The sequence below is a fragment of the Macrobrachium rosenbergii genome, chromosome 48 (assembly GCF_040412425.1).
Source record: "Macrobrachium rosenbergii isolate ZJJX-2024 chromosome 48, ASM4041242v1, whole genome shotgun sequence".
Lineage (NCBI taxonomy): Eukaryota > Metazoa > Arthropoda > Malacostraca > Decapoda > Palaemonidae > Macrobrachium > Macrobrachium rosenbergii.
In genome coordinates, this window is record NC_089788.1 from 59920176 (window position 1) to 59945060 (window position 24885).

A 24885-nucleotide genomic window follows, 5' to 3' on the forward strand; every position below is an offset into this window, starting at 1 on the left:
AATCTTAATGACTAAATGCTTTACTTGATAGGCTTACTAAGTCCTGTTAACAACCAATAAGAATAGTTTTCACACATCCATTTTAGTGATTCAGGTGGAATGACCAAACTTCTAAACAAATAAAATATTCATTTCATAAGTTGTCTTTTTCATTTCAGTGATGAAAGCTCTTCAAACATTTATAAATCAGCAGCCTGATTAAGTGCATCCATAAAGATAGCGGTATGCATCGATGCATTTGCAGGAAATTCAATATCAACATCCACTTTTTTGTCTGACTTTCCCTTTGTAGGGTTTGATGTCTGACAAATTATTTTCATCATCTATCTTGCATGTATTGTCTAAATTTCAATCTGGTCCTAATCCACTTCTATGCACGATATACAATTACTTTAAATGATTACTCATCTCGCCTTCCACTCACCGGTTCAAACCATCTCAATCTATTTCCTAGCCTCTGAATACTCTACCCCTGCTGCTGTTCCCTGTTGTGTAAAATGAATTTCATAGTGCATTCAAGCCACAAACCTCATCCATTCTAGTCATATCTTTACAAAACATCCCCCAGTTATTTTACAAGTGCTGTGTTTCATCAGCCAAATTGAAGGTCTGCTGAAGTAGCCAGCAAAAACTGAATACATGATCACCTGCAATGGTTATATAGCATTCTTTGTATGCACTAGTCTCCAAAATTTACAGTCTATCAGTTCCCATGAAATGGAGCAACGAAAAGTAATATGCAAACCAAATAGTTCAGGGATACAGCCTACACTGTTCAGTAGTTTCATGTACACAATATAAACTAGTTTACACACACAATTGAGTCACATTTCTAGTCTAATGGGGCTTGTTCAACTTAGTGATTTACCGATTTATGTAAACTGGCATCACACCAACTATGGTCACCAACACCATACATATAGCATAGTCTAAATATAAATAAAAAAATTCAAAATAAGTTTCATGATCATATTGGGACATTTAAAACCCAGAATATTTTTATGTTTATTATTAAAATTAAAAAAATACCTTCAGTTTAATAAAATTTACATAACCAGATTCATTTACTAGCATGGCAATTTTCCATTTTTATGAAAATTATGGTACACCTTTAAGAATCAAAATAATACAAGTTATCACAGCTTGTCATTTAAATACTAAGTAATGTGCAGAAATTTTCCTTAATACTGTGTTTAAAAAATAAATAAAATAAAATTGTCTAACAAACTAATACCACTTAGTCTTCTGACAGAATCTCTGCTGATCCTAAGCCTAAATTTTTCTTAAAATAAATAGAGGTCAAATAAAAAAGCTGTACAGATCAATCACACCCAAGTAATGAAATGTAACCTTTCACTGGCTGACAAACTTTAACAGTTGATTTTTAATGAACAGTTAGAAGTATATAAAATTTCTAAATTTAATTTTTTTTTCTCAGCTAAAAAAAGCACACTCAAAGTATACATCATGTGCTACTTTTTGTATTCTTTGATAATTTTCCAATATTTTTATGTTCTTTTATTGTAATCTCTTCTGTTTGCAAGTGGTATTTGTATAGACTAAATGCTAGTGACTTCTGAAAAGATACTTTTCATCCCTGGTTTCACCGTTATGTACTTTGCAGTTTGAATACCATGTTGAAGATATCTTAGCAAACTGAAGAAATCAGGGATAATGCTTATTCCAATACAATATTCTTGGCACATAATATAGTTTGTCTTCATATGATACTAGATAATCCAGTTCATGTCTCTAGAATCCAAACAGGCTGGAAAACAGAAAGGCACTACGGAACCAAGTCAATTTTTGGAGTGAAGAATATTATACCAACATAAAAATAAATCATATAAAACTATTATGAGTTCAAGAGCAAAGTACAAAATAACTACTGGCTGAGACCTCTCCTCTTTTCTCAAGAAAACATTTGTTCCATAAGATCCTTTGTTCAGTTTTGTTCAATATAAAAATTTAAATGTCAGTAATAAAGTACAACATTGGTAAAACACTTCAGAGTATTGTACAATAATGATGATTTCATGCATAAAGTTCATTCACAGTGTGAGAGAGAACACATAAAAAAGTTTAATCAAACAAGTCAAATCTGTGCTAAAATAGGTGAAAAATCAGAGTAAGGTGAACTTGAAGAAGTTGGAAAGTGCTGTAGGAACTTGAGACCAAAAGGAATTACAGAGAAGTAAAAGGCAGACAGCAGTGCAGCTGGGACCTAAAGAACCTGTAAATTACTATGTCTGTGGTATGCTGCCATGTCATGGCACCCTTTAGGCATCTCCATGAAGTACAACCTAATGTTAATGAAAAAATATAATATTAATGTCCTTTTCTCTGCTAAGTCACTGACTGTTATTTTTAAAAAAACAAAAACAAAAAAAAAATGTTTAAAACAAATCCATTACTTTTAATCATCACAATTTTGCTTGGCATGAAATTGGGCTAATTATAAATAACGGATTTACTGTAAATAAATATAAGCCTTACAAAATAAATGAACACAATACCATGAGGACCCTCACAAAAAATGCACATGCACTCTACTGACCTCAAAATCATTCATTCAACTAACAATGGAATTTGTCCCAAAGAACTTACACTGAAAAAAAAAAAAAAAAAAAAAAAAAAAAAAGTAGTAGTAGTAAACTTTGAACATCTTTTGTTCACCTTACCATCAAGGCACAAAACATAACTTGACTAATAATAAAAGATAAGGATGTAAAAATATAAGACACCTATTCACATTTAACTTTTCATTCCTTGACCATAGCAAAAATAAAGATTTCATTCTAGTAACACTGAAAAATATCAACTTCATTTGTTTGCAGAGACCAGGCTTCATTTACACTAATTTAGCATTCAAATTTTCTATGAAGGGATGAGCATACACCAAAAGATAGTTAGTTATGTAATATGTGGTGTCCTGCTTTAGAATATTTCTACTTCAATGTAGTAAGCTCACAAATGCTATTGAAATAAAATAGAATTTTCACAATCTATTTTTCATTTGTTTCCTAAGTGAATTTTTTTTTTTAAGAAAATATTTACATTTAAAATTTCAAGCTAAACCACTCATGAAAATGACTGCTTTGAAACATTTGTATTTTCAGGCCTTCTTTCTTTTTATATGTATTTTCAAGGAAAATTGGTAATAGCTTAATGCAGAAAATGACAAGATATGGAGTGTGAACATTTTTGAAATTAAATGATTCATTTCCAAACACATTCAATTAATTACACTCTCAGTCTCTTCATACTTAACTCATACTATGAAATTACACTTTCCCAAGCACAGAACAGGGATTTGTAAAATTTTCCATGCAGGTTCAAGAGGAAGAGAAACATATTCATACCATGCAAAACACACTTAGGATTACATCCAGATAAACTATACTGAGGATTAAAAAGCTAATGCAATACATACACACACTTGTACCTTTTCTTTAAGGTCTTGGGTATATAAATTAACATTACATAATATTCCTGCCAAGACTTAAAACTGCTTAAAAATAAAGTACTCTACTGTACAGTAAGCACCGCAGTATTTTTTTTATACTTTAAAACCTGTACAATAGAGTAAATGGAATACCAAATATAGTATATATAGACAGCAACTATATACAAATGAGCCACATCTAAATATAATCTATCTTTAGAAATCTATGCACATATAGATACTACAGTAATTACAAATTGCACTACATATATTTTTTTTCTCTAAAATACACAAGAAAGAGCATCATAATCTCCGCAGGTTTTTTTTACACTTTTTGGAGAACATACCAGCACCATTCCTTGCCCTTGGCTTAAGTACGGAGCATTCCTGGGGTTTTCGATGGACAGGGAGAAAACATCTCATGCAATACTCATAAAGGCAATTCTTGCTGGAACACACAGCTCGCAAAACAGCCTTGTAGACTTTTGCAGGGGCCTTGCACTTCACACATTTCTGAAGCTCTTCTCCTTGTGGCAGCTTTTTCCCTTCCTAATAAATAAAATTATAAAACATGAGCTACATATATCATGGAAAGTCAAATTACACAACATACTACTGTAGAGTGCACAGAGAAACTGAAATGAACACGTCACTTCTTGTATGGTAAACCACATAAAGGGTACGAACTACAACGTGGCTTTAGGTAGCACACTGTAGATGGTAACTATTTCTGTTGGTTGGGCAGTCAGGAAATCAACACTAAGCCTCCAACTCCCTTTCACACCTTACCACCTTAATGGTAGCTTTAGGGCAAAGGCCTATGCAGACATAAATCAGCTTAACTTAATCCAACCACCAAATGGTACTTCCAGTTCTTTACAACAACCCTACAATTGTTTTGTGACTTACTGCCCTACCATTACTACCCTTGTATTTTAATAATTTACCTACATTTTTATCTATTTAATAATTTACATATTTCTTTTTTCTTTTCTAAAAACTGTCCTCTTCTTTCAAACATATACCATACTCTTTGGAAGGTTGAATTTCAATTCAATGGCCCCTGTGGGCTTGTTCCATATGAATAGGGCTCACGTTCTGATTAGTGATGATGATGATAATACAGTAATAATAATGTTTTGTTTGGCCCCTTCCCATTTAGCTGCAAATTTTATTAGCGTTATCTTGCTCCAATTTCACCTCTCACTTAAGTACATGTATAAATATTTAAATCAAGACCTACAAGTCTCAAGTGACTCAGTGGTCATGTGCCTCATAATAAACTCAAGAAAAATTATTTTCTTCAGTAGTTTTTATACCACCAAGAATGAATTTCAAAACTACTCATGATGGCAGGGAAAATTTATTCCTAAATGAAGAGTAAAGAATCCAAGTTGGAAAAGGGTGAAATTTGACATCATTTGTGACAGTACGAGCCAAGGCAAACTATAGTCAACTTTATGTACACTTTTGAAATAAAGACAGAAGAACGTTGAGGAGACAGAAAAAGAATAATAATAATTTCACTATGAAATTGACCATACATCACATTGCACTACTGAAAAATATAATGAATGTTCCTGAAAAAACCCCAATTGGATATTTACCTGGAATTAATTATGGGTAAGGCCTTTTTGAGCCCCAGTCCTATATACATAATCACAGGGTTGCTTGTTCAGGCAGTAGGAATATTTAGGCTTACTTTGACCTCATTTGCAGGAATAACTTTCACCAAGACCAAGTTTTGCCAAATTCAGGAGGCTAATTCTCTCACATGGTGTCATCTTTATCATCCCACAAAACATCATTACCAATCCCTGGGTGCTCCTCAGATTAATGCTTAGTATTGATTCATCAGTCTAGATTGACTTTATCGATCTCTTGAATACAAGTGTATTGTTTATCAGCAACATTATAATGTTTTAAATTAAGTTTTTAACTTGTATGGTCAAACACCTGTTCTCTTCTGTGCACTTTCTACATGAATTCTCACATGGCTCATGATCTTCAAGGACTTCACAATAGTCAGTCTTCCATCACTTTTCACCCAGTGCCCTTAACACATCAATTTTTATGATGATTGTACTGTAAGGACTTGGCTGAGAGTATGGTGTTCCACAGACTCATTGGATGTCTGACCATAAAAATTGAAAACCTGGTATACAGGAATGTTGGTAAGAAAACATTAACTTTCTTGTATTCAAGAGGTCAATGAAAAGTTAATCTAATGATATGGCATTAAAAAAAATTTACTGAGGAGCACCCAGGGATTGGCAATGCTTAACTGGAATTAGAATATAAAATTGAGGCCAAAGGCAAAGTGCAGGGACTTATGAGGTCATTCAGTGCCGAAAATAATTTTGAAACAATTGTTAGGAGAGGGTGGAAAGTAAGATGGAAGAGAATATGAACCGAATTATAGTAAAAGGAATGAAAGGAGTTGCAGCAAGGGGCTGAAAGGATGCTGCAAAGAACCTTAGGTAATGCCTACAATGCAACTACCCGACTACAGGGGGTAATGCTTTATTGTGGGATGACAAAGTTGACCCACGTGAGAGAATCATCCTTTTGAATTTAGCAATCTCAACTTTGCAATGATGATTTATTCTTGCAAGTACTATCAAAATAAGCATAGAAATGCCTATTGCTTAGCAAGCAACCATATATAAGTGGGACTCATTCATATAGCTAATAACTACTGAAAAGTTTTTGTAAACATATATCAACACAACACACAGATGGGGTGCAACCAAGTCAACCTTGGAACAATAAAACCATCAGCAAGGAGGAGTTGAGGAATAAAGGTAGAAAACTTTGTCTACAGATTGATGAACACAGACTAATCAACTGAATTAATACAAGACAAAGTAGAACAGGAACTAACTTCAATAAATCTATCTGACAGAGGTGGAGACAGACAGCTAACTGTTGCAGGTGGTTTCTTTTCACAAGCTGGTTGGTTCTGAATTTCTCCCAGTTGTTTACGAGGAGACAACTTGACAAAGGATGTCCCAGCTCCTTCACCAAGTCTCTTTAGCTTGAGATTTTCCTGCAAGCAGAGGAATACATTATAAAGCACATTTTTAAGACACAAGTGTAAATTAGTTTAAGTTAGAAATGTGGCTTTGCAGGAAATAAAACCTGTTCTAAATTTCTCAATGCTAAAAAGAAAATAAAGACATCAATTAACGACTGTGGAATAGCTTTCCTTATGAAGGCTGCTATGGAATAACACCATTTTCTAAAAAATTCTCATAATTTACAATATTCTGCAGGATGGTAGAGTATGGCGTCTAGCATTTTGTGGTATTTTTTCTTAATTCGTGAAAATATAGTTAGTTATTTTACCCTACACCTACTGCACAACCATTAGGGAAATAAAAGACAATCAGTTTTGATGCCTATTCACTCTTATATATAGTGTAAATGAATCAAATTCTTTACAAAATACTAATCTGATATCTTTCCCATTTTTAGTAACATGTGACTATGAAGCTATTATATGAAAAATAATGTTAACAGTCATAATAAATAACTGTCAACATACAGTAATTTCTAAGTACCATCTCTGGATGGTAGAACTGTTGGGTAATTGTTAGGTAGTGAATGTAGAAGGTTGTTAGCGTGTGTATGACTATGACTGCAGGGGTCTGCTATGCTTTACGGAATGGACTGTGGTTTTCATTGCATCTCAGCATCATTGTGTACAATTTAAATGTGGAAACCACAAGATAAATCATTTTATAGTTTGGGAATTAAGCAGCAGTCCAATTAGTAAGTGAAACACTTAGTCTTCAATTACTTAAAGGTAACAAAAATTTTAAATTACTTGCATTGAAGATTCAAAAATGAATTTTTACTGTTTGGATGTTTATTCATAGTTATTGACATTCACTAACCAGGTATACTTTACATAGCCTAATTGTCATATACAGTATATTATAGTACTTCAGCGACAAACAATGCCAGATTATACTGATATCTAAAAATGTAACAAAGTTTTATTGTTCAATAACAAACTAAAACATACGTTTGCTTATTATCAATTACATACGTGAAAAACTACAAAGAAAAAAAAAAAGAACAAATAAAATTCATTGGAAGCATTATTTCCTGAATATTAATACATAAGCTAATATTTCAAATCTTGGACATTAGAAAAAAAAATAATGATAATAAAACAAGTCCTCCTCTCCACTAGCTTGTGGATTCAGTGAGAACCCTCATGCTGAACTGCTTTGGCTAGCTTTTCTATATTTGCCTCATCAGTGTTTGCCAAAGCAACTCGCAAGCAGTGTTATATATATAAAATCGCAAAGGCGGAAGGGTATTTTAAATTTGGCAGTTAGGCCTACGAAGAGTTGATGCTCGCGAGCACGATTTTAACAACTTCAAAAGAGCACTGCCAGACCATCAGAGAGCACTGAGGTACTTGCAGGCACCAGGTTGGGAACCCCTGGACACTGTAAAGCATGAGGATTTTATTTTTGTTTGGTGTTAAGATTTGATCATGGGTAAACATATGATAATGTCTTACAGGGTTACTGTATAGATAAGGAAGTGCTGTGAGTGTGGGATGGAGATAAAACACGATTAGTGAGCTCTGTCGTCCTTAACAATCTGCCAGGGTTTTTGACATACAACTAATAATGCTATCATATTCAAAATTATTTGACATAGTGTCTTCCATTAAAAGGTACAGGTTATAGGAGCATAAAATGGGAAACAATCCTTAAAAAAAAAAAAGTTATTTGTATATCCTCTGACAAGGAATTGGAACTAATGGGCAAAAATAGGACTGCAGAATATTCACACACAAAGGATTTTATAACAAGTAACAAACCACATTAAAACTTAAATGACATCAGATTAAAGTCTTTGCACATATACCAGAGAGAGAGAGAGAGAGAGAGAGAGAGAGAGAGAGAGAACTTCTGTGTTTGTAAATGTGTGTGCTAATTCTTTGATTATCTATCAGTTAAATAGGATGTTAATAAAATGATCAGCTTTACAGGTTTAGAGTAAAGGAATTGAAAATATGACATTTCTATAATAAAATAGTTTTATATATACTTACCCATTAATTACATAGCTATTAATTTCTTTTAACCAGCAGCTCAAAATTTTGAAATTGCAGGTCACACTAGTTTGTTTTGGTTATGGCGACATGCCCCACCCACTTTCGGGTGTAAGAGAAGGTACAACATAGCAAAGAGCTTCAATTTGTTTATGCCCTTATGTCCAAGTGATGGGAGGTGGGTGGGCTCCGATTATGTAATTACTGAATTACTGAGTAAGTATATACGAGTATAAAACTTTATTTTATTATAAAAATGTCATTTTTATATAAGTAACTTACCCAGTAAATACATAGCTGATTCCCACATTAAATGGAGGTGGGAATGTTGGACATATCTACCCCAAATCATTATTAATAGTAACGATTTTGAGAATAAAAATTTGCTAACATTGAATCAATGTTGTTGAACCTTACCTGATAAGAGAGCTGCTACAGGTAGATACTGCCTCTGGTTGGCGCTCATCTTATCCAGTAGAGGCGAGGCAGTAAAGCCTTGAGGGCCTACTACTACAGTGGGGGCTTTGTAGCGATGGACTAATTTCCGAGGGCTAGCAAAGTACAACACGATGCCCCTGCCCAGGGCGCAGTATCACACAAAATAACCAGAGTAAATAGTCACCATAACCACCAAATTAAAAAACACCAATACCCAACCGTAAAACCAAAAGACTGAGGGTACTCAAAGTACATATTACTCCCATGCTCCGCAAAACTCAACACCCTAAGCAAGGCGAAGAGATAAAAGAAAGGACATTGCTTTCTACATTTCCTTCCCCAACACCATGCCAGCTGCATAGAACGGACCCAAGGTACTGCATTGATCGTAAGTAGTCTCGATATCCCTTAAATAATGCGATGCAAATGCAGACTTGCACTTCCAAAACATCGCTTGCACAACTGACGTGAGGGATAAATTGCGCTTAAACGCCAAAGACGTAGCGACTGCTCTTATCTCATAGGGTTTTACCTTGAAAGAGGAGAGCGAGTCTTCGTTCACCATGGAATGTGCTTCGGAAATCAGATTCCTTAGAAAAAATGCCAGGGCATTCTTAGACAAGGGTCTAGAGGGATATTTCACAGAACACCAAAGGTTTCTTGAAGTACCACGAATGTCCTTCGTTCTGTAAAGATAAAACTTAAGGGTCCTTACTGGACAGAGAGTTCTTTCTTCTTCAGATGGCCCCACTATCTCGGACAAGTTCTTGATCGTAAAAGAACGAGGCCATGGATTCGATGGCGATTCGTTCTTAGCCAGAAAGTCTAGGGAAAAGGAGCAAACTGCATTTCCCTGAGAAAATCCTGTTTCTGACTAAAGCATGGATTTCACTGCACCTCTTAGCGGTGGTCAAGGCGACCAGAAAAAATTTTCCTGGTTAGATCCCTTAAGGAGATAGATTGCATGGGCTCAAAACGTGAACTGGAAAGCCTCTTAAGGACCACGTCTAAGTTTCAGGACAGCAAAGGTTTTTCTTTAAGCTTTGCGGTGTCAAAGGACTTAATAAGGTTGGACAAATCCTGATTCGACGATAAGTCCATTCCTTTATGGTGGAAAACTGAGCTAAGCATAGCTCTATCCTTTAATGGTAGAGGTGGAAAGTCTTTTAGCGGAGCGTAGGAAAAGAAAGTCCACTATTTCTGCTACAGAGGTATCAGAAGAGGACACGTTATTTTGTCTGCACCAGGACCTGAAGATGTACTATTTTGCCTGGTAGACATTATCTGAAGACTGTTTTCTACACTTTGCAATTGCGTCACTGTTTTCTACACTTCACAATTGCATCTGCAGTCGCTCTTGAAAAGCCCTCCTTTCGGAGCAGTCGTCTAGCAGTTTGAATCCTGTTAGGGCCAGAGAAGAAGGTTTTGGTGGAACCAACAGAAGTGAGGTTGCCTGAGAAGTTGTTGCTTCTGTGGTAGCGGTCTCGGGAAGTCCGCAAGAAGTTCTAGTAGATCCGGGAACCACTCTTTTGCTGACCAGAAGGGGTCTATCAAGATCATGGATAGGTTTTGATGAGACCAGAATTTGTTGATGACTTGCCTCACTAAACTGAATGGGGGAAAGGCATACAGATCTTTGTTGGACCAATCCTGTAACATTGCATCAGTTGCCCATGCCAAGGGATCTGGAACTGGTGAGCAGAAGAGAAGAAGTCGGTGATTTCTGTAGGACATGAAGAAATCTATCATGGGTTTCCCACAGAGCTTTCACAGACCCAGACAAACCACGGGTCAAATGTCCATTCTGTGGGAAGGATCTGTCTTTGACAGCTCAATTCGTCCACGAGAATGTTGAGTTTCCCCTGGATAAAATATGTTGTCACTTGAGTGTCATTCTGATGTAACCAAAGAAGGTCCCTTGCCACTTCATACAAGGAGAAAGATTGGCTTCCTCGTTTCTTGATGTGCGCCAGTGCCGTCATGTTGTCTGAATGCACTGCTACTGTCCTCCCCGAATTTCTGAAGCGAAGCACTGTAGGCCCAGAAATATTGCCTGTAATTCTTTTATGTTGATGTGCCAGTTTTGCTGTTCCTAAGACCAGGTCCCTGATACTTCCTTTAATCCCAAAAGAGCTCCCCAACCTAGGTTTGATGCATCTGAAAAGAACTCTAGGCTGGGGTTCAGAGGATGAAGAGATTTCCCTTCTGATAGTCTCTTCCTGGAATTCCACCAACGAAGATCCTCCTTGATTTCCATCGTTATCAGGAACACAAACGAGTCCTGAAACTTTTTCCTGTTCCAGCTGGCTCTGAGGAGAAACTGGAGAGGTCTCAGGTGAAGTCTTCCCAGTGATGAATTGTTCCAAGGATAAGAGGGTACCTAGAGACTCATCCACTGATTGGCCAAGCAAAAGTTTAGATTCAGAAATTCTTCCACTGTCTGGACACACTTTTCTATTCTCTTCGGGACTGGAAAAACCCAAAAATCCCGAGAGTTGATCGTCATCCCTAAATAAGGAATCTCCTGAGAAGGAGTCAGGAAAGACTTGTCCCGATTGATGAGAAGGCCCAATTCTTGAGCCAAGAGAAGAGTTGTGTGAATGTCCTCCATACATTGAGCTTCCAAGCAGGAACGTAGTAGCCAAACATCTAGATATAGGGAGATCTTTATCCCCATCAAATGAAGCCATTTCACTACGGGAGCCAATACCCTGGTGAACAATTGCGGCGCTGCTGAGGGGCCGAAGCAAAGAGCCTGAAATTGGAACACCTTGCCCTGAAACACAAACCTGAGGTACTTTCTCGAAGTCGGATGTACTGGAATGTGAAAGTACGCGTCCTGCATGTCGATGGACGCCATCCATTCTCCCTGGCGAATGGATGCAAGGACCAAATGGTTTGTTTCCATCTTGAATGTTGTCTTTTTGACAAAAACATAGGGAACTTATGTCCAAATCGGGTCTCCAGCCTCCCCGATGACTTGGGCACCACAAAGAGACCAAAAAGAGACGGTTGTGGAATCCCGGAGAATGAATGTCCTCTACTAGCTCTATAGCCTCTTTCCGAACAAGGACTCCCACCTCTAGCAAGAGAGCAGCAAATCTCTCTGAGCCTGGAGAGTAAGCTGTCAATTCGACAGGCTTGCAGATTAGAGGCAATCTGTTCAAAAAGGGGATAGTGTAGCAGTGCAGCCCTCCTTCAAGACAGATACTATCCAAGATTCCGTTCCCTTTTGTTCCTACCGTTCCCAAAAGTGAAGGAGCCGCGCTCCTACCTGACTAAGGAGGACTACATTTGGAAGAGGACTTCTTCATGGAACGCTGTGGGAAACTGGTATAAGTTCTTGTTCTAGTCTGGGATCTAAAACGGGAGCTCCGAAAGGGAGTAGGTTGCAGCAGAGATGAAGATCTGGGAGGAAGAGTTGAAGAATCCTTGGGGCGTCTCGTAGACTGGGAGAGCAGGTCCTGAGTGTTTTTTTCTGCAGGTCAGAGGCGATGTTCAGTACTGTAGCCTGTGGAAAAAGATACGTCTTGTCCAAGGGGGAGAATAGGAGGGCCGATCTCTGAGACGGAGCACCAAAGCTCCCTCTTCTTAAGAATACCCATGGTGTACAGACTGGCTAACTCCTGCGTACTATCGCCCCTGTCAATACAGGAAAGTACTCCCAAGAGATCCGACGAGATTTCTTGAAGTAGCAAAGAGCACTCTCTAAGTTTGCGCACCAGAGTGCCCACCGCCCAGTCAAGGAAGCTCATCACTTCAAACACCTTAAAAATATTTTTAAGAAGGTGCGCAAGTTCCGAGGCCACAACATAATTTTGGCTGAGGAGAAAGCTGATCTCCTAGCCAAGTCGATAAGGCCGGAGAAGTCTCCCTGAGAGGAGGCAGAGACTCCAAGGGAAGGAGCTTCTCCAGTCGCATAAAACCTGTAGCTCAATCTGGACAATTTGGAAGGAGGGAAACAAAAAACTGCTTTGACTTGTTCCCTCTTCTCAGAAAACCACCCTTCTACTTCATCCAGTGCCTTCTTGCTGTAGAGGAAAGAACTTATTTCAGTAATTTCGAAGGGCCGACTGAGGGGGCTTCCATAAAGAAGGTTGAAGCAGGAACTGAGGGAGTAGCTGGTGAAAAGAAGCTAGGATAATTTGCTAGCAGGAATCTCAACAGCACAGAGTACGCCGACAAAGGAATATCTTGTTCTGGAACAACTTTTTCCTCAGAAGAGACAGGAGAAAGTGATAAGTCCGCTGTCATCTGAGCTGTAGGAGGTGCCTTCTAAAGCAAACTGAGAATATTATCCAGTTTGCTCTGAATCGGGTCAACTAGCGGAGGAACAGCGTCAGAGATGACACTACTAGGAAGTGGTGGAGGAGCGGGCGCCAATGGGCACTCGGGGGGCGCTGTCGAGACAGGAGTCAGAGACGAAACCTGTTGGAGAACAGGCGCCAGCAGGTGCTCAACCGTAAACAGGAGCTTGGGCGCTGATTGTAGAGATGAAGGCACTGGGTGTGCAACTCCTGAAGTAGTCACTTCTTTATTCAACAAAGAACATCCCTGCGCTACAAGGCGCTTCGGTGCCAGATTATGATTGTCATTCGAAGAAGATGAAGAGAATTGTTTCGGGGTGTCCCAATGACTACACGATGGGCGCGCTGAATCCTTGCTCTTCTTACAAGGAACAGGGAAGAAATCTCAAACTCCACTGCATGCCTTTTCAGTGGGCGTGACTTGTCCACATAGCGCCTGGGACTAAAATCTTTGGAGCTGAAGGACATACAATGAGCGCTCACTTGAAGGCCTTTCCAACAGCCTTTGGTTGCAGTCTGGGATTCGTCAAGACTGAACTGAGGGGGTGACTGCTTGGGGGCAGACCCCACCGACCTCCCTTAGGCTGCCAGTTTGGCTCCTCCCAGGTATTGGGGAGTATGTCAGGGACCTTGGCCTAGGAGAATCAGTGGGCCGAACAGCCACCTCCTCCACTATCACTGCACTTGCACTTGGCACCACGGGGCACTCTGACTCACTTTTGTCCATTAGCACTCTCAGTGACGACGCTAATTTAGCGATCGATTGAACAATCAACTCAAAACAAGTGTCGATTTTCGACTCCAGACTGGTGATAGTGTTGGGGTCGGAAACATGAGAGCCAGGTAAAGGAGAGGGTTGCACAGGTGGAGGAGATGGAATGGGAACGGAAGAAATTACAGGAGCAATTGCATCCGACTCAGTGGATGAATCCTGACTAGCTAAAGCTTTACTAGATTCCCTAGCCATAGCTTTCCTCTTCCTACCTCTAGCTAGTTTCTTGAGATGTGCATCCAAAGTCTTCCACTTCTCAATATCCCAGTCATTACACTCCTCACTACATAAATCTACTGAACTTGTTTGTCCCCTACATGGAATACAAACAGATTGCGAGTCATAAGATTCTTTAGTTAGTGTAGTATTGCAGCCTTTGCTGCAATACCTAATACTAGAACTACTAGTGTCAGACATCCTAGAAAAGTCTAATACAAGTCCAAAAAACAGGCAAAGAGTCATCAACCAATGATCAAACCTCGCCTAACACTATCTGAATTATGCCAAAAGGCTACGAAAATAAATACTTCACCAATTGAAGATAAGGCAAACAACCAGCAAAGTATAAATTCCAAAATTCAAGCTGCTGCCAACCACAGCTGGCAGAAACAAATTGAAGCTCTTTGCCATGTTGTACCTTCTCTTACACCCAAAAGTGGGTGGGGCAAGTCGCCATAACCAAAACAAACTACTGTAGTGTGACCCGCAATTTCAAAATTTTGAGCTGGCGGTTAAAAGAAACTAATAGCTATGTAATTACTGGGTAAGCTACTTAAGTAACATTTATTAATATTCAATGATCATTCCACTTCATAAATAAAAATCAAAATTTAGTCTGGTAATCTAAACTCTTGAATGAGACAACTGCCTAAAAACGCAAAATCAAAAATCTATTTAGACAATACTGTAGTTATATATTCTTTAATATATAACAATCTTAAAGATACAAAGTACCACAGCCTAAAAACATTAACTTTCAGGTGATGAAACATCTAAAATTGGAAAATAATAAATAGTATGAATTTTACAAATAGAAAAAGCCTTACCTTTCCAATGCGCTCACATTCCTTTCTTCTTTTTGTAATAATGATACTCAATTCCTTGTGACCAAGAATAAAATTCCTCAGTTGACGATTGACATGGCTAACACTAATGAGATCTTGGGGGCAGAGGTGTTTTAGCACTTCATACAGAAGATAATCAGCTTCTTTGAGAATCCTTAACAATATATTCACAGGTTTCTTTGCTCGCAATATTGGCTTCAACAATGGCAGTTCTGTGACACTAGCCTTAGGACTAAATTTTGTTCTTTGAGATTTAAGTGACTGCTGACCCTTAACAGCATTCAGTGAACTGTCAGTAATCTTTGTAGAGGTTATCTCAACTTCACTCTCAGCTGTGGAGGTTGCACTCACTAATGAGTCCATAGATAAACATGATTTCTTTATGGCATCTAAACTGGGTGAGGGAAATATGTTTTGGCTCTTCTTCCTAATGCTGCTCTCACAGGGGGTACTGGCCAATCTGGAAATGAATGAATTGAGATATAAAACTTATCCCAACCACAGTAACTGCGCAAACAACGAACACTTAGCTGCACTGTAGGATTACTGGACAAATGACAAAAATCAGCTTATAATTACAGCAGCAAAACGCTTTGATGTTAATGTTGTAGCCCCTTGCTGAAATGCTTCCTTTCAGCTAGAGCAGTAAAATACTGCAATTTATTACAAGTCCTCTTACTCTAAACACTTAACTGCACTAGTTAAATAGGGCTGACTCAAATAGGCAAACAACTTAGTCCATAAACAGTTAATAACCATTAGCCTTTACACTTTCAGTTTTCCAAAATGGTACTGTATATCCCTTCTTTGCAACAAAATATCACCAAATACAGTGGGTGTTGATAATAAATGATAAATTTGCAAGACCACAACGACAACGGAGGAGAGAAACACTACAGACCAGCACCCAAAACAGAGATCAGTTCAGGTATCCCCTACAGAATGGCTGGTAGTGTATTTAGAAATTATGAACTTCTATTATTCCTGTGATGCCATGAAGAAGGCTGAGAATCACCCACTCTTAGACGATGACCCATTACCCTCTCCTACTTTTAGCACTTTATGCAACTTCTGAGGAAGCCTAAAGTACATTACACATGAGATTGGTCTGGCCAAAGTGTGGCATCCCCCAAGGCAAGGACTATGTACCTCCTCTAATGATCAAATTCATATCTCTACTGCCTTCTTACAACCTCTTCCTTTGATTCACAAATATTTAATGTGCATGCTGGTAATGGGGAAGATTTAAAACAGCTTAATAACACACCTAGCAACAATCTTAACTCCACCAGCAGTTGAGTTAGACTGGACCCAGCCATTCACAACCTATAAGGTGTCAAGGGAATATCAAGAAAAAACTTCAACAAACAATAAATCATTGCAATGCTTGCAACTTTATGAAGTTTCACATATTCCAGCACAAAGAGAGCATAATTCTGAATACAGTACATTTATCTTGAACTTTTCTGTTCTTTCCCCTATCCCTTTGACAGTGAAAACCATTCATAATGTGGGTCAGGGTCTTCTTTCAGGCCATTGGGATATTTCTCAAGACCTGTTCACCTACTGACACATCTATGTTGTGCAAGCATTTTGGAAGCAACTCATGTGCCTGAAATTTATGTTCATTATTCCAGCCTCGTTCACAAAGCTTACCAAAGTGATTGTATTCTAGCATATTTGGAAAGATACTCAACTGATTATAAACTTTAACTATACAAGATTTTTTCTGCCACTTGGCATCAGGAAGGCCAGACATCCTTCAACATGCTCAGATATATTAAATTACTAGGAACAAAGGCAAAGTATACCACTACTGAAAAACAAACTCATAAAAACAAATTTTCCCTCATTCATTGACCACTAACTTGACGGTTTTGTCTTGAAACTTTATAACAGTAGAATCACAGCTATAATTAATTTTGTATTCACTTCCATAGGTTGCTTCAAGATTTGAATAGCAATTTTCACAATGTCTATATTCCTAGCAAAATCTATATGATCAACATGGTATGGAATGAAATAAAAAAAAAATTAGCCCCAAGGTCAAGCATTGGGACCTATGAGGTTATTCAGCACTGAAAGGAAAATTGTGAGTAAAAAGGTTTAAAAGGTATAACAGGAGGAAACCCTTGCAGTTTCACTATGAAAAAACTGTTAGGAGAGATTGGGAAAAGATGGAAGGAAGAGAATATGAATAGCAATGTAGTAAATTGGAATGAAAGGGGTTGCAGCCAGAGGCCAAAGGGATGCTGCATAGAACCTCAAGTAAAGCCTACAGTGCGCTGCATGAGGTGCACTGACAAAACTAAACCCCTTACAAGAATGATCAACAAGGAAAATCAGTAGCAAAAGAATTTAGATCCTGTTAAGTATCCCTAAGTCCTTAAATGCTTGACATTACAAGACACTGTCTCAATATCTAGAACCACCATTTTATAAAATGAACCTAAATGATAAAAAAGTACATAATTTCAACACTGCATACACTCATGCACATCAGCAGAGCAATTCAAGGTCTTATGGTAAATTCCAAAATCAAGTAATTATAGTCTTTAAACCCAAGATACCAAATAAACATTAAAAAAATAAATACATGATTAAAGACCTGTAACCGATCAACAGCATTCAATTACCATATCCTAAAACTTCTGTGAGTGTCACTTACCTCGCTCTTGTTGCAGGGCCATCAAATGATAAAGGCCCTTTAACAGAGGTGTCAGCAGGGACACCAAGATTCGATGAACCCCTTGAAGACTCAGGAGATGTAAACACCTCTGAACTGTATCCTGAGTCATTTGTTGAACTCTCTGAAACCGATTTCAACCGCTGGCTTCTCCTGCCCTCAGGCCTACTACAAGGACCTTTAACAGATTCCATATTTGATCACCTGAAAAATAAAATACTGTACATGACTTTATAAGATAACCTGTATAGTTCTTCAATTATTTCCAAAGTTCTTTATGTAACTACAAATACTATTGAAAATCAGTCTTGACAAAATGTTTTTACAATTGTACACTCCTATCAGAGCTCAACAAGACTGCTTTCAACAAGTAATACGAATCTGAACCAATTAATTTCTGTGAAAACACTATTTCAGATAGATAATTTTTAAGTTTCATTCGGTGAATTCCAACGTTATACCTTTGGTCTTGTCATTCTATTCTACATTTTAACATATGGCATATTAACAACAACCTGCAGTTAGACAGACATTCTTTCAGTCACAGGCTTTTAAATTTCATTTAAAATTATAAAGTGTAATGTCAAATGCATATCCATGAAAACACATGGACAAGAATACCTGCGGGAACAGTCCTCTCTGTTAAGACACTCATAGTTTCTTTGTCCTTAATTTAAGTCAGTCAGTGACAGGCTTGAAAACTGTGCTACACACACAAATATATATATACAGTGGACCCTGCCTATATGCGGTTCCGGATTTGTGGATTCTACTGTGGAACGTATAATGTATACACATTATTCACGGAATATTCGCAGTATTTTTATAGAGAAATATCTGCTTACTGTATTTTCATGTCATTTTTGTGACTAAATGCATTTCTTGTGATCAAACTACTAAAATACTCAGGTATAAGCATTATTTTTTATTTTTTGGTGTTTGAGCTATCAAAATGGGCAGTTATAAGCATTTTTAAAGGGGTGTTAAGTATTTGTGGATTTTAGGTATTCATGGGGGGTTGTGGTACACTGGGGACGACTATATATATATATATATATATATATATATATATATATATATATATATATATATATATATATATATATATATATATATATATATATATATATATATATATATATATATATATATATATATATATATATATATATGTATATATATATATAATATATATATATATATATATATATATATATATATATATATATATATATGCTGAGAGACAAAGAATAAAATAATATGGGGCTCTGAATGTGCATGAATGTGTTGCTAAAGAGAAATGTAAACTAATGGATTTTTTAAGGATAAAAATCAGGATGCCTTGGCAGTTAGTGGAACAAAAGTAATAGGCAGTGGGTGCATGTGTGGGAAATGAAAGATCAATGAGCATATGTGTTTACTGGGCAGGTGGAAGTCTTAAAAGATAGGAAGTGGACAGAAACTGAAATAGTGTTCAGGGTCAAGAAAAGCAAAATGGGAGACACAAAGTGCCCACAATGACACAAATGCCCAGCACAATGGCACGGCTTCTGTTTTTCTCCACTGCAAAGGATAAAGAGTGTTAGCCAAAATCTTAATAAAGTAAAAGAAATTAATCCAGTTACTAATCTACATTAAACAGGAGGATGACAGAGCACAGCAAGACATCTATTCTTCATAAATTGAGGGAAAAAAAATATTTATATATATATAGGAAGTCCCCGCTTAACGGCGGTATCGGTCAACAGTTTTTGTTGTTATGGCACTTGGCTAGCAACGTTGTTAACCAGATTTTTGGTGCCGTTAAGCAGTTTATTGGCATCTGTAAGCAGTTTACAAGCACTGATATCCACCAATGGCACCATTAAGGGGAGTTTTAGGAGTTAAATGCCTATTTTTGGTTAGCGGCACTTGGGAGGGGATGGAACCCCCACCCATTAACCGGGGACTGCCTGTGTGTGTATATGTGTATATATATATATATATATAATATAAATATATATATATATATAATAGATATATATGTATTGAGAACACATTAAACCTCACTAGGCTTGTCATTTTTTTTTTTTTTGTGTGGCTGTTGTGTCTTCAGCAGATCATTTGGTAAATCATTATCATTATATAGCTGTGCACATATCCATAAAAACTAAAAACATGATTGGTCTATTTCTTAGCTGATAGTCTTATTTTAACTACAATATTGGTCTGACATGTTTTACTTAGATGTCAATCATTTACCACTTTCAAGTTCTTCATTGTTTTTAATATATGCAACCAACCTTTTTAGTGTTAATATCGATTAACAGTTTCTTTTAACCTTAAATGGACAGCTTTATCTTCGCTTAGATTACATCTTTTGTTTAGCAGCAACCCTGAGAGGGAAGAGGTGTTGTAAATTGGCAGTTGACTATCAGCTGGATATATATATATATATATATATATATATATATATATATATATATATATATATTGTTTGATAATATATATACATATATATATATATATATATATTATATATATATATATATAAAAAGCATTACACTATAAATTCTTTAATTATCCAATCAATCTACCTCGGAAATAATATATCCACCTTTCTTGTGGCCTTGGAGTGCCCTGTAGTCCTGAGTTTCTGTCCTTCGTTGGTTCGAGCCCACGGGACGGCGTACTTATTATCAACTAAAAATTCCCCTTGGTAACATATATGAAAATATATTATTTCCGAGGTAGAGCGAATTGGATATTAAAGGACGTTTGTAGCTTAATGCTTGTATATGAATCACGGTGATGTGATAAAAACTTCATATATATATATCATTTACAATGTGCATACTGAATTGGTAACTTTCTCATCCCATTTTCTTAAGTAAAGTAATAACTGAAAATAGGATAGTTTTAGGTAATCTAATACTATTTAGTACCAGTCCTCTCCTAATTACAGCAGTGAGTAAAAATAAATTCCTTTAAAGTGGGATCTGGCTTTCTGTTAAGTAACAAAGTCTCTAAATTATGGACTGCACTTATTTTCTGGATATCTTACCCTAACAACTATTCCATATAGTTCCTAACCTAAACTAATCTGTACTTAAGACTCGGCATTCAATTCAAGATTTTATTTTTTAATTTCACCTATAATGGTAATAATATAGCAAAAATTAATCATGATAATGTAGCTGATAAGCATGGAAGTCCACTAGTCAAGGTGTTACTATTACATAATCAAATATGAGAAATTTTTCAAGTAATTTGTGTTTTTCTTATCATACAAACCTGAGGTCTTTACATATGGGATTAACTTTTAGCGAGCTGGAAATCTGGCCAATAAACTTTTGCAAGGTGATTATGGTAATTGATGGTAGGGGCGGAAGTACCACCCACCAAGTCTGTGAGCATTCAATTCTACACAATTCACCTTTTGGCCCAGGTAAGAGATTGAGGGGTGGTAAGAGGTGGGTCCTTTATGTAAAGACCTTAGGTTTGTATGTTAGGAAAAATACAAATTACCTAAAAAATTTGTCATTTGTTCCCATACGAATACAAACCCTCGGTCTTTACATATGGGAGACTACTTTTGGAGGGAGGATTCCGTGTAAATCTCTGAACTGACTGGTAGTTCAGCTCACCTGGGTACTCCTCTTGGTCAAGAAAGAGCAAATGAAGTAGACCATACCTCTGATCTATTGAACAAGAGAGATGTTCAATCATCAGACTTCTGGGCATTTCGAAAAGGTTTGGATGAACCCACAGTAGTCCACACTAGGTCTACAACTAGAAAGGAAGAAGGCTCACCTCCAAAATTGAAAGAGGAAGAGATGGCAGGACTTGTTTCCATTCACAGCAGCTGTTATTTTATTTTTTCTCTTTTAATAAGTGATCTTTTCCTTCTGTACTTCCCTTTACCTTCTGTTACTTCCTGCAAATGAACACCATATTCTTTGGAAGCTTCACTTTCAAGTCAATGGCCCCTGTGGGCTTGTTCCTTATGAATAGGGTTCATCTTCTGAATATTAATAATCAGTTGTTTGTTGTCAGAATGTCCAACAAAAGAATACAAAGTCTAATGGAAACACCCGCAAGAGATCTTGAAGTAGCTGTGCATTAAATACCACCCTATTGAAGTACTTTTATTCTTCAACTAGGTTGTTTTCAGTAGGTTACTTAGCCTAATTATGTAGAGGCTATTTTTGTCAAAATGAAACAACGAAATAGTACAAACTGCCTGATTAATTTATGTCACAACTATGGTCAACCACACAAATACAGAACAAAGAACTGAATACAGAATTTAAACCAAAGGCCAAGCGCTGGGACCTATGAGGTCATTCAGCCCTGAAACAGAAATTAACAGTAAAATAGTTTGAGAAGTATAACAGAAGGAAAACCTTGCAGCTGTACTATGAAACAATTGTTAGGAGAGGTGAAAAGTAAGATGGAAGAAAGAGAATATTAAAGGAGGTACCAGAAAAGGAATGAAAGGGGTTGCAGCTAAAGGGCCAAAGGGATGCTACAAAGAACCTTAAGTAATGCCTACAGTGCACCGCATGAGGTACACTGACGCCACTACCCGCCTCCGGGGTACACCAAATACAGTTCATCATTGGGTAGGTTAAGATATCTAATTTAATACTCTAATTAATTATGTATTGACAAGTATGGAGAAATATTGAAATATTCAGTCTGTTTAACCATGTCTGCCCTATGATGATTTTGGTACACTAGGCTAAAGCAAAAAGACATCCCATAGCCTACACAGATAATGTTGGCTGTATGGAGATGGACTCTAGACTGAATGTACAAGACAAGCAAAACTCAAATAGCCTCATAGCCTATACATAGGCTACTCAAGCATAGCCTATGGCAAAAAATTAAGCGGATAATGTGTTGTTACGGGCACAGATTGAATAAAGCATTTGTAAAGTTTATGAAAATAACTTGACAAAGTACTTTCATGAACAAAGTTAGTTAAAGCCTATTTCAGGGTTCTACCAGAGGAATTTGTTTCTGGTGATAGAAATTCATTTCTCGTTATAATGTGGTTTGGATTCCACAATAAGCTGTAGGTCCTGTTGCTAGGTAACCAATTGGTTCTTAGCCACGCAAGAGTAAATCTAATCCTTCGGGCCAGCCCTAGGAGAGCTGTTAATCAGCTCAGTGGTCTAGTTAAACTAAGATATACTTAACTTTTCTACCAATTGCATTCTGTAGAGGCCAACCACAGCAAAGCTTTGACTAGATTAATTTATCAGGTAGCCTATTGGTAGGCTTAGGATACACACACAGGATAGCTAGAAACAACTTTAGCCTCTCTACACTAACCACCTCGAAGCTGCTAATCAATTCCGTAATTGCAATTGCTTAGACTAAGCTACTTTAGCAAAACCTGCCTGCCTGTCACTCACCATACACAGCACTGGCCTAATCGTCTACAGTATAGTAAGCTTAACCTGCCATCTCCCATATTGTGGCTGAGGACTAAACTGATCGAAAGTTGGACGAGAAACGGATAAAAGGATTTAAATCTTCGACACTGACTGGCGAAAGACGGTATTCCTGACTTGAGCTTTATCCTACATTACCGTTAGCTAATGACAAAGTTTTAGGACCCCTTTACATCATATCTAAGAGAAAACATCGCAAATGACGCATATGAAACTAAACCAACCTAATATGCGTACAAATCATGCCAGCGCGGCGTCAAAGATCACCAATGAAAAGAGCTTAATAACGCCGTGGAGAAGATCAAACTGGAACATCAATAACGGAAGACCGCCTTGCAAGATCATCTCCTACCTATTTCCACTCATACAAATTGTACTCAGATTCACTCACTTTTTCACGGCAGATCGTTACGGCAAAAGTTTGTTTAACTTTAGCAGACGAAAGACCATCCACACGAGGAAAACGTATACTAAAGACCCATGTCTTTCCCAGTCGTGAGATCAAGAACGGCCGTCACCGCCTCCAACCGATTCCGATTTGAACCCTTCGCGGTGTTCGTGACGTCACAACGTAAACAAATCCTGTGACATTACAGAGCCCGCGCAAATAATGATTCATTTTACTCTTTAAACTTTAAATGGAATACAAAAATATTTCTCATTTTCAGTTACTTATTTATTGTATCCTTTAAGGTTGAAATCCAGTTTGCGAATGTTAGACAGCGCATTATGGTAGCAAGGATATAGAAAAACTAAATCTCATGACCAAAAGTACAATTACCAGAGAGCCCGAGCGGCGAGCGTTTACGCCAGCTGCCCCGTGCGATCATCTGTGCTGAGACAGCTACCAGCCTTGAGGTTTTAATTTTGAAATTTGATTTTAAAATATTGGTAAGATATCGTGGCCAAATTATCATTTTATGATGTATTATTAGTAGTTATCGAGAGTTTCAGTAAATGCAGCAAACTGCCAGTATATTTAAAACCATGCATTGCCCTGCTTATTTATGTTGAAGCTAGTTTCTTGTTGGAAAGCAAGGCGATGTTCTAGCTAAGCAATGATGCAACAGCAGGCGTGGAACAACGGCGCAACGCTGTCTGGTATTTCACAATACCCACCCACATATGTATGTATATATATATATATATATATATATATATATATATATATATATATATATATATATATATATATATATATATATATATATATATATATATATATATATATATATATATATATATATATATATATATTTACTGTAATATATATAGCATAATATATATATATAAAATGTCTTTACTATAATACTACAGCATAATATGAAGATAAAAACCATAAAACATATTTGAACGTTGCAACTTCCACTTCTTCTGTGAACAGGGGCACAGAAGGAAGTGCCCGAAATATATGGTTGCAAACATTCAAATAGTGTTTTATGGGCCTTTTATCTTCATATATATATGTATATATATTTATATATATGTATATATATACATATGTATAATATATATATATATATAATATATATATATATATATATATATATATATATATATATATATATATATATATACAATCCACGAAGGAAGAGAAACAATGGAATGCTGCAAGGTCTTTTGACTTCTAGTCCTTTGCTTAGCTGACTGAAGAA

At 36.9% G+C, this 24885-nt stretch overlaps 1 protein-coding gene across 3 annotated transcripts; it reads right to left on the reverse strand.

The window, feature by feature from the left end:
- Positions 1 to 996: 996 nt before the first annotated feature.
- LOC136831445 (F-box only protein 5-like) lies at positions 997 to 23796 on the reverse strand. 3 transcript variants are annotated; one of them, XM_067091923.1, is made up of 6 exons: positions 23622 to 23776; positions 17772 to 17993; positions 15086 to 15563; positions 6330 to 6494; positions 3793 to 3994; positions 997 to 2303 (listed from the first exon to the last, which is right to left on the reverse strand). In XM_067091923.1, exons 2-6 carry the CDS (start codon positions 17981 to 17983, stop codon positions 2185 to 2187), a joined length of 1176 nt encoding a protein of 391 aa, XP_066948024.1. In that variant the 5' UTR covers positions 17984 to 17993; positions 23622 to 23776; the 3' UTR covers positions 997 to 2184. The 3 variants fall into 3 exon arrangements, with proteins under 3 accessions (XP_066948024.1, XP_066948025.1, XP_066948026.1); XM_067091924.1 differs by lacking the exon at positions 23622 to 23776 and adding an exon at positions 23455 to 23572; XM_067091925.1 differs by having other exon boundaries at positions 997 to 3994; positions 23622 to 23796.
- Positions 23797 to 24885: the final 1089 nt, after the last annotated feature.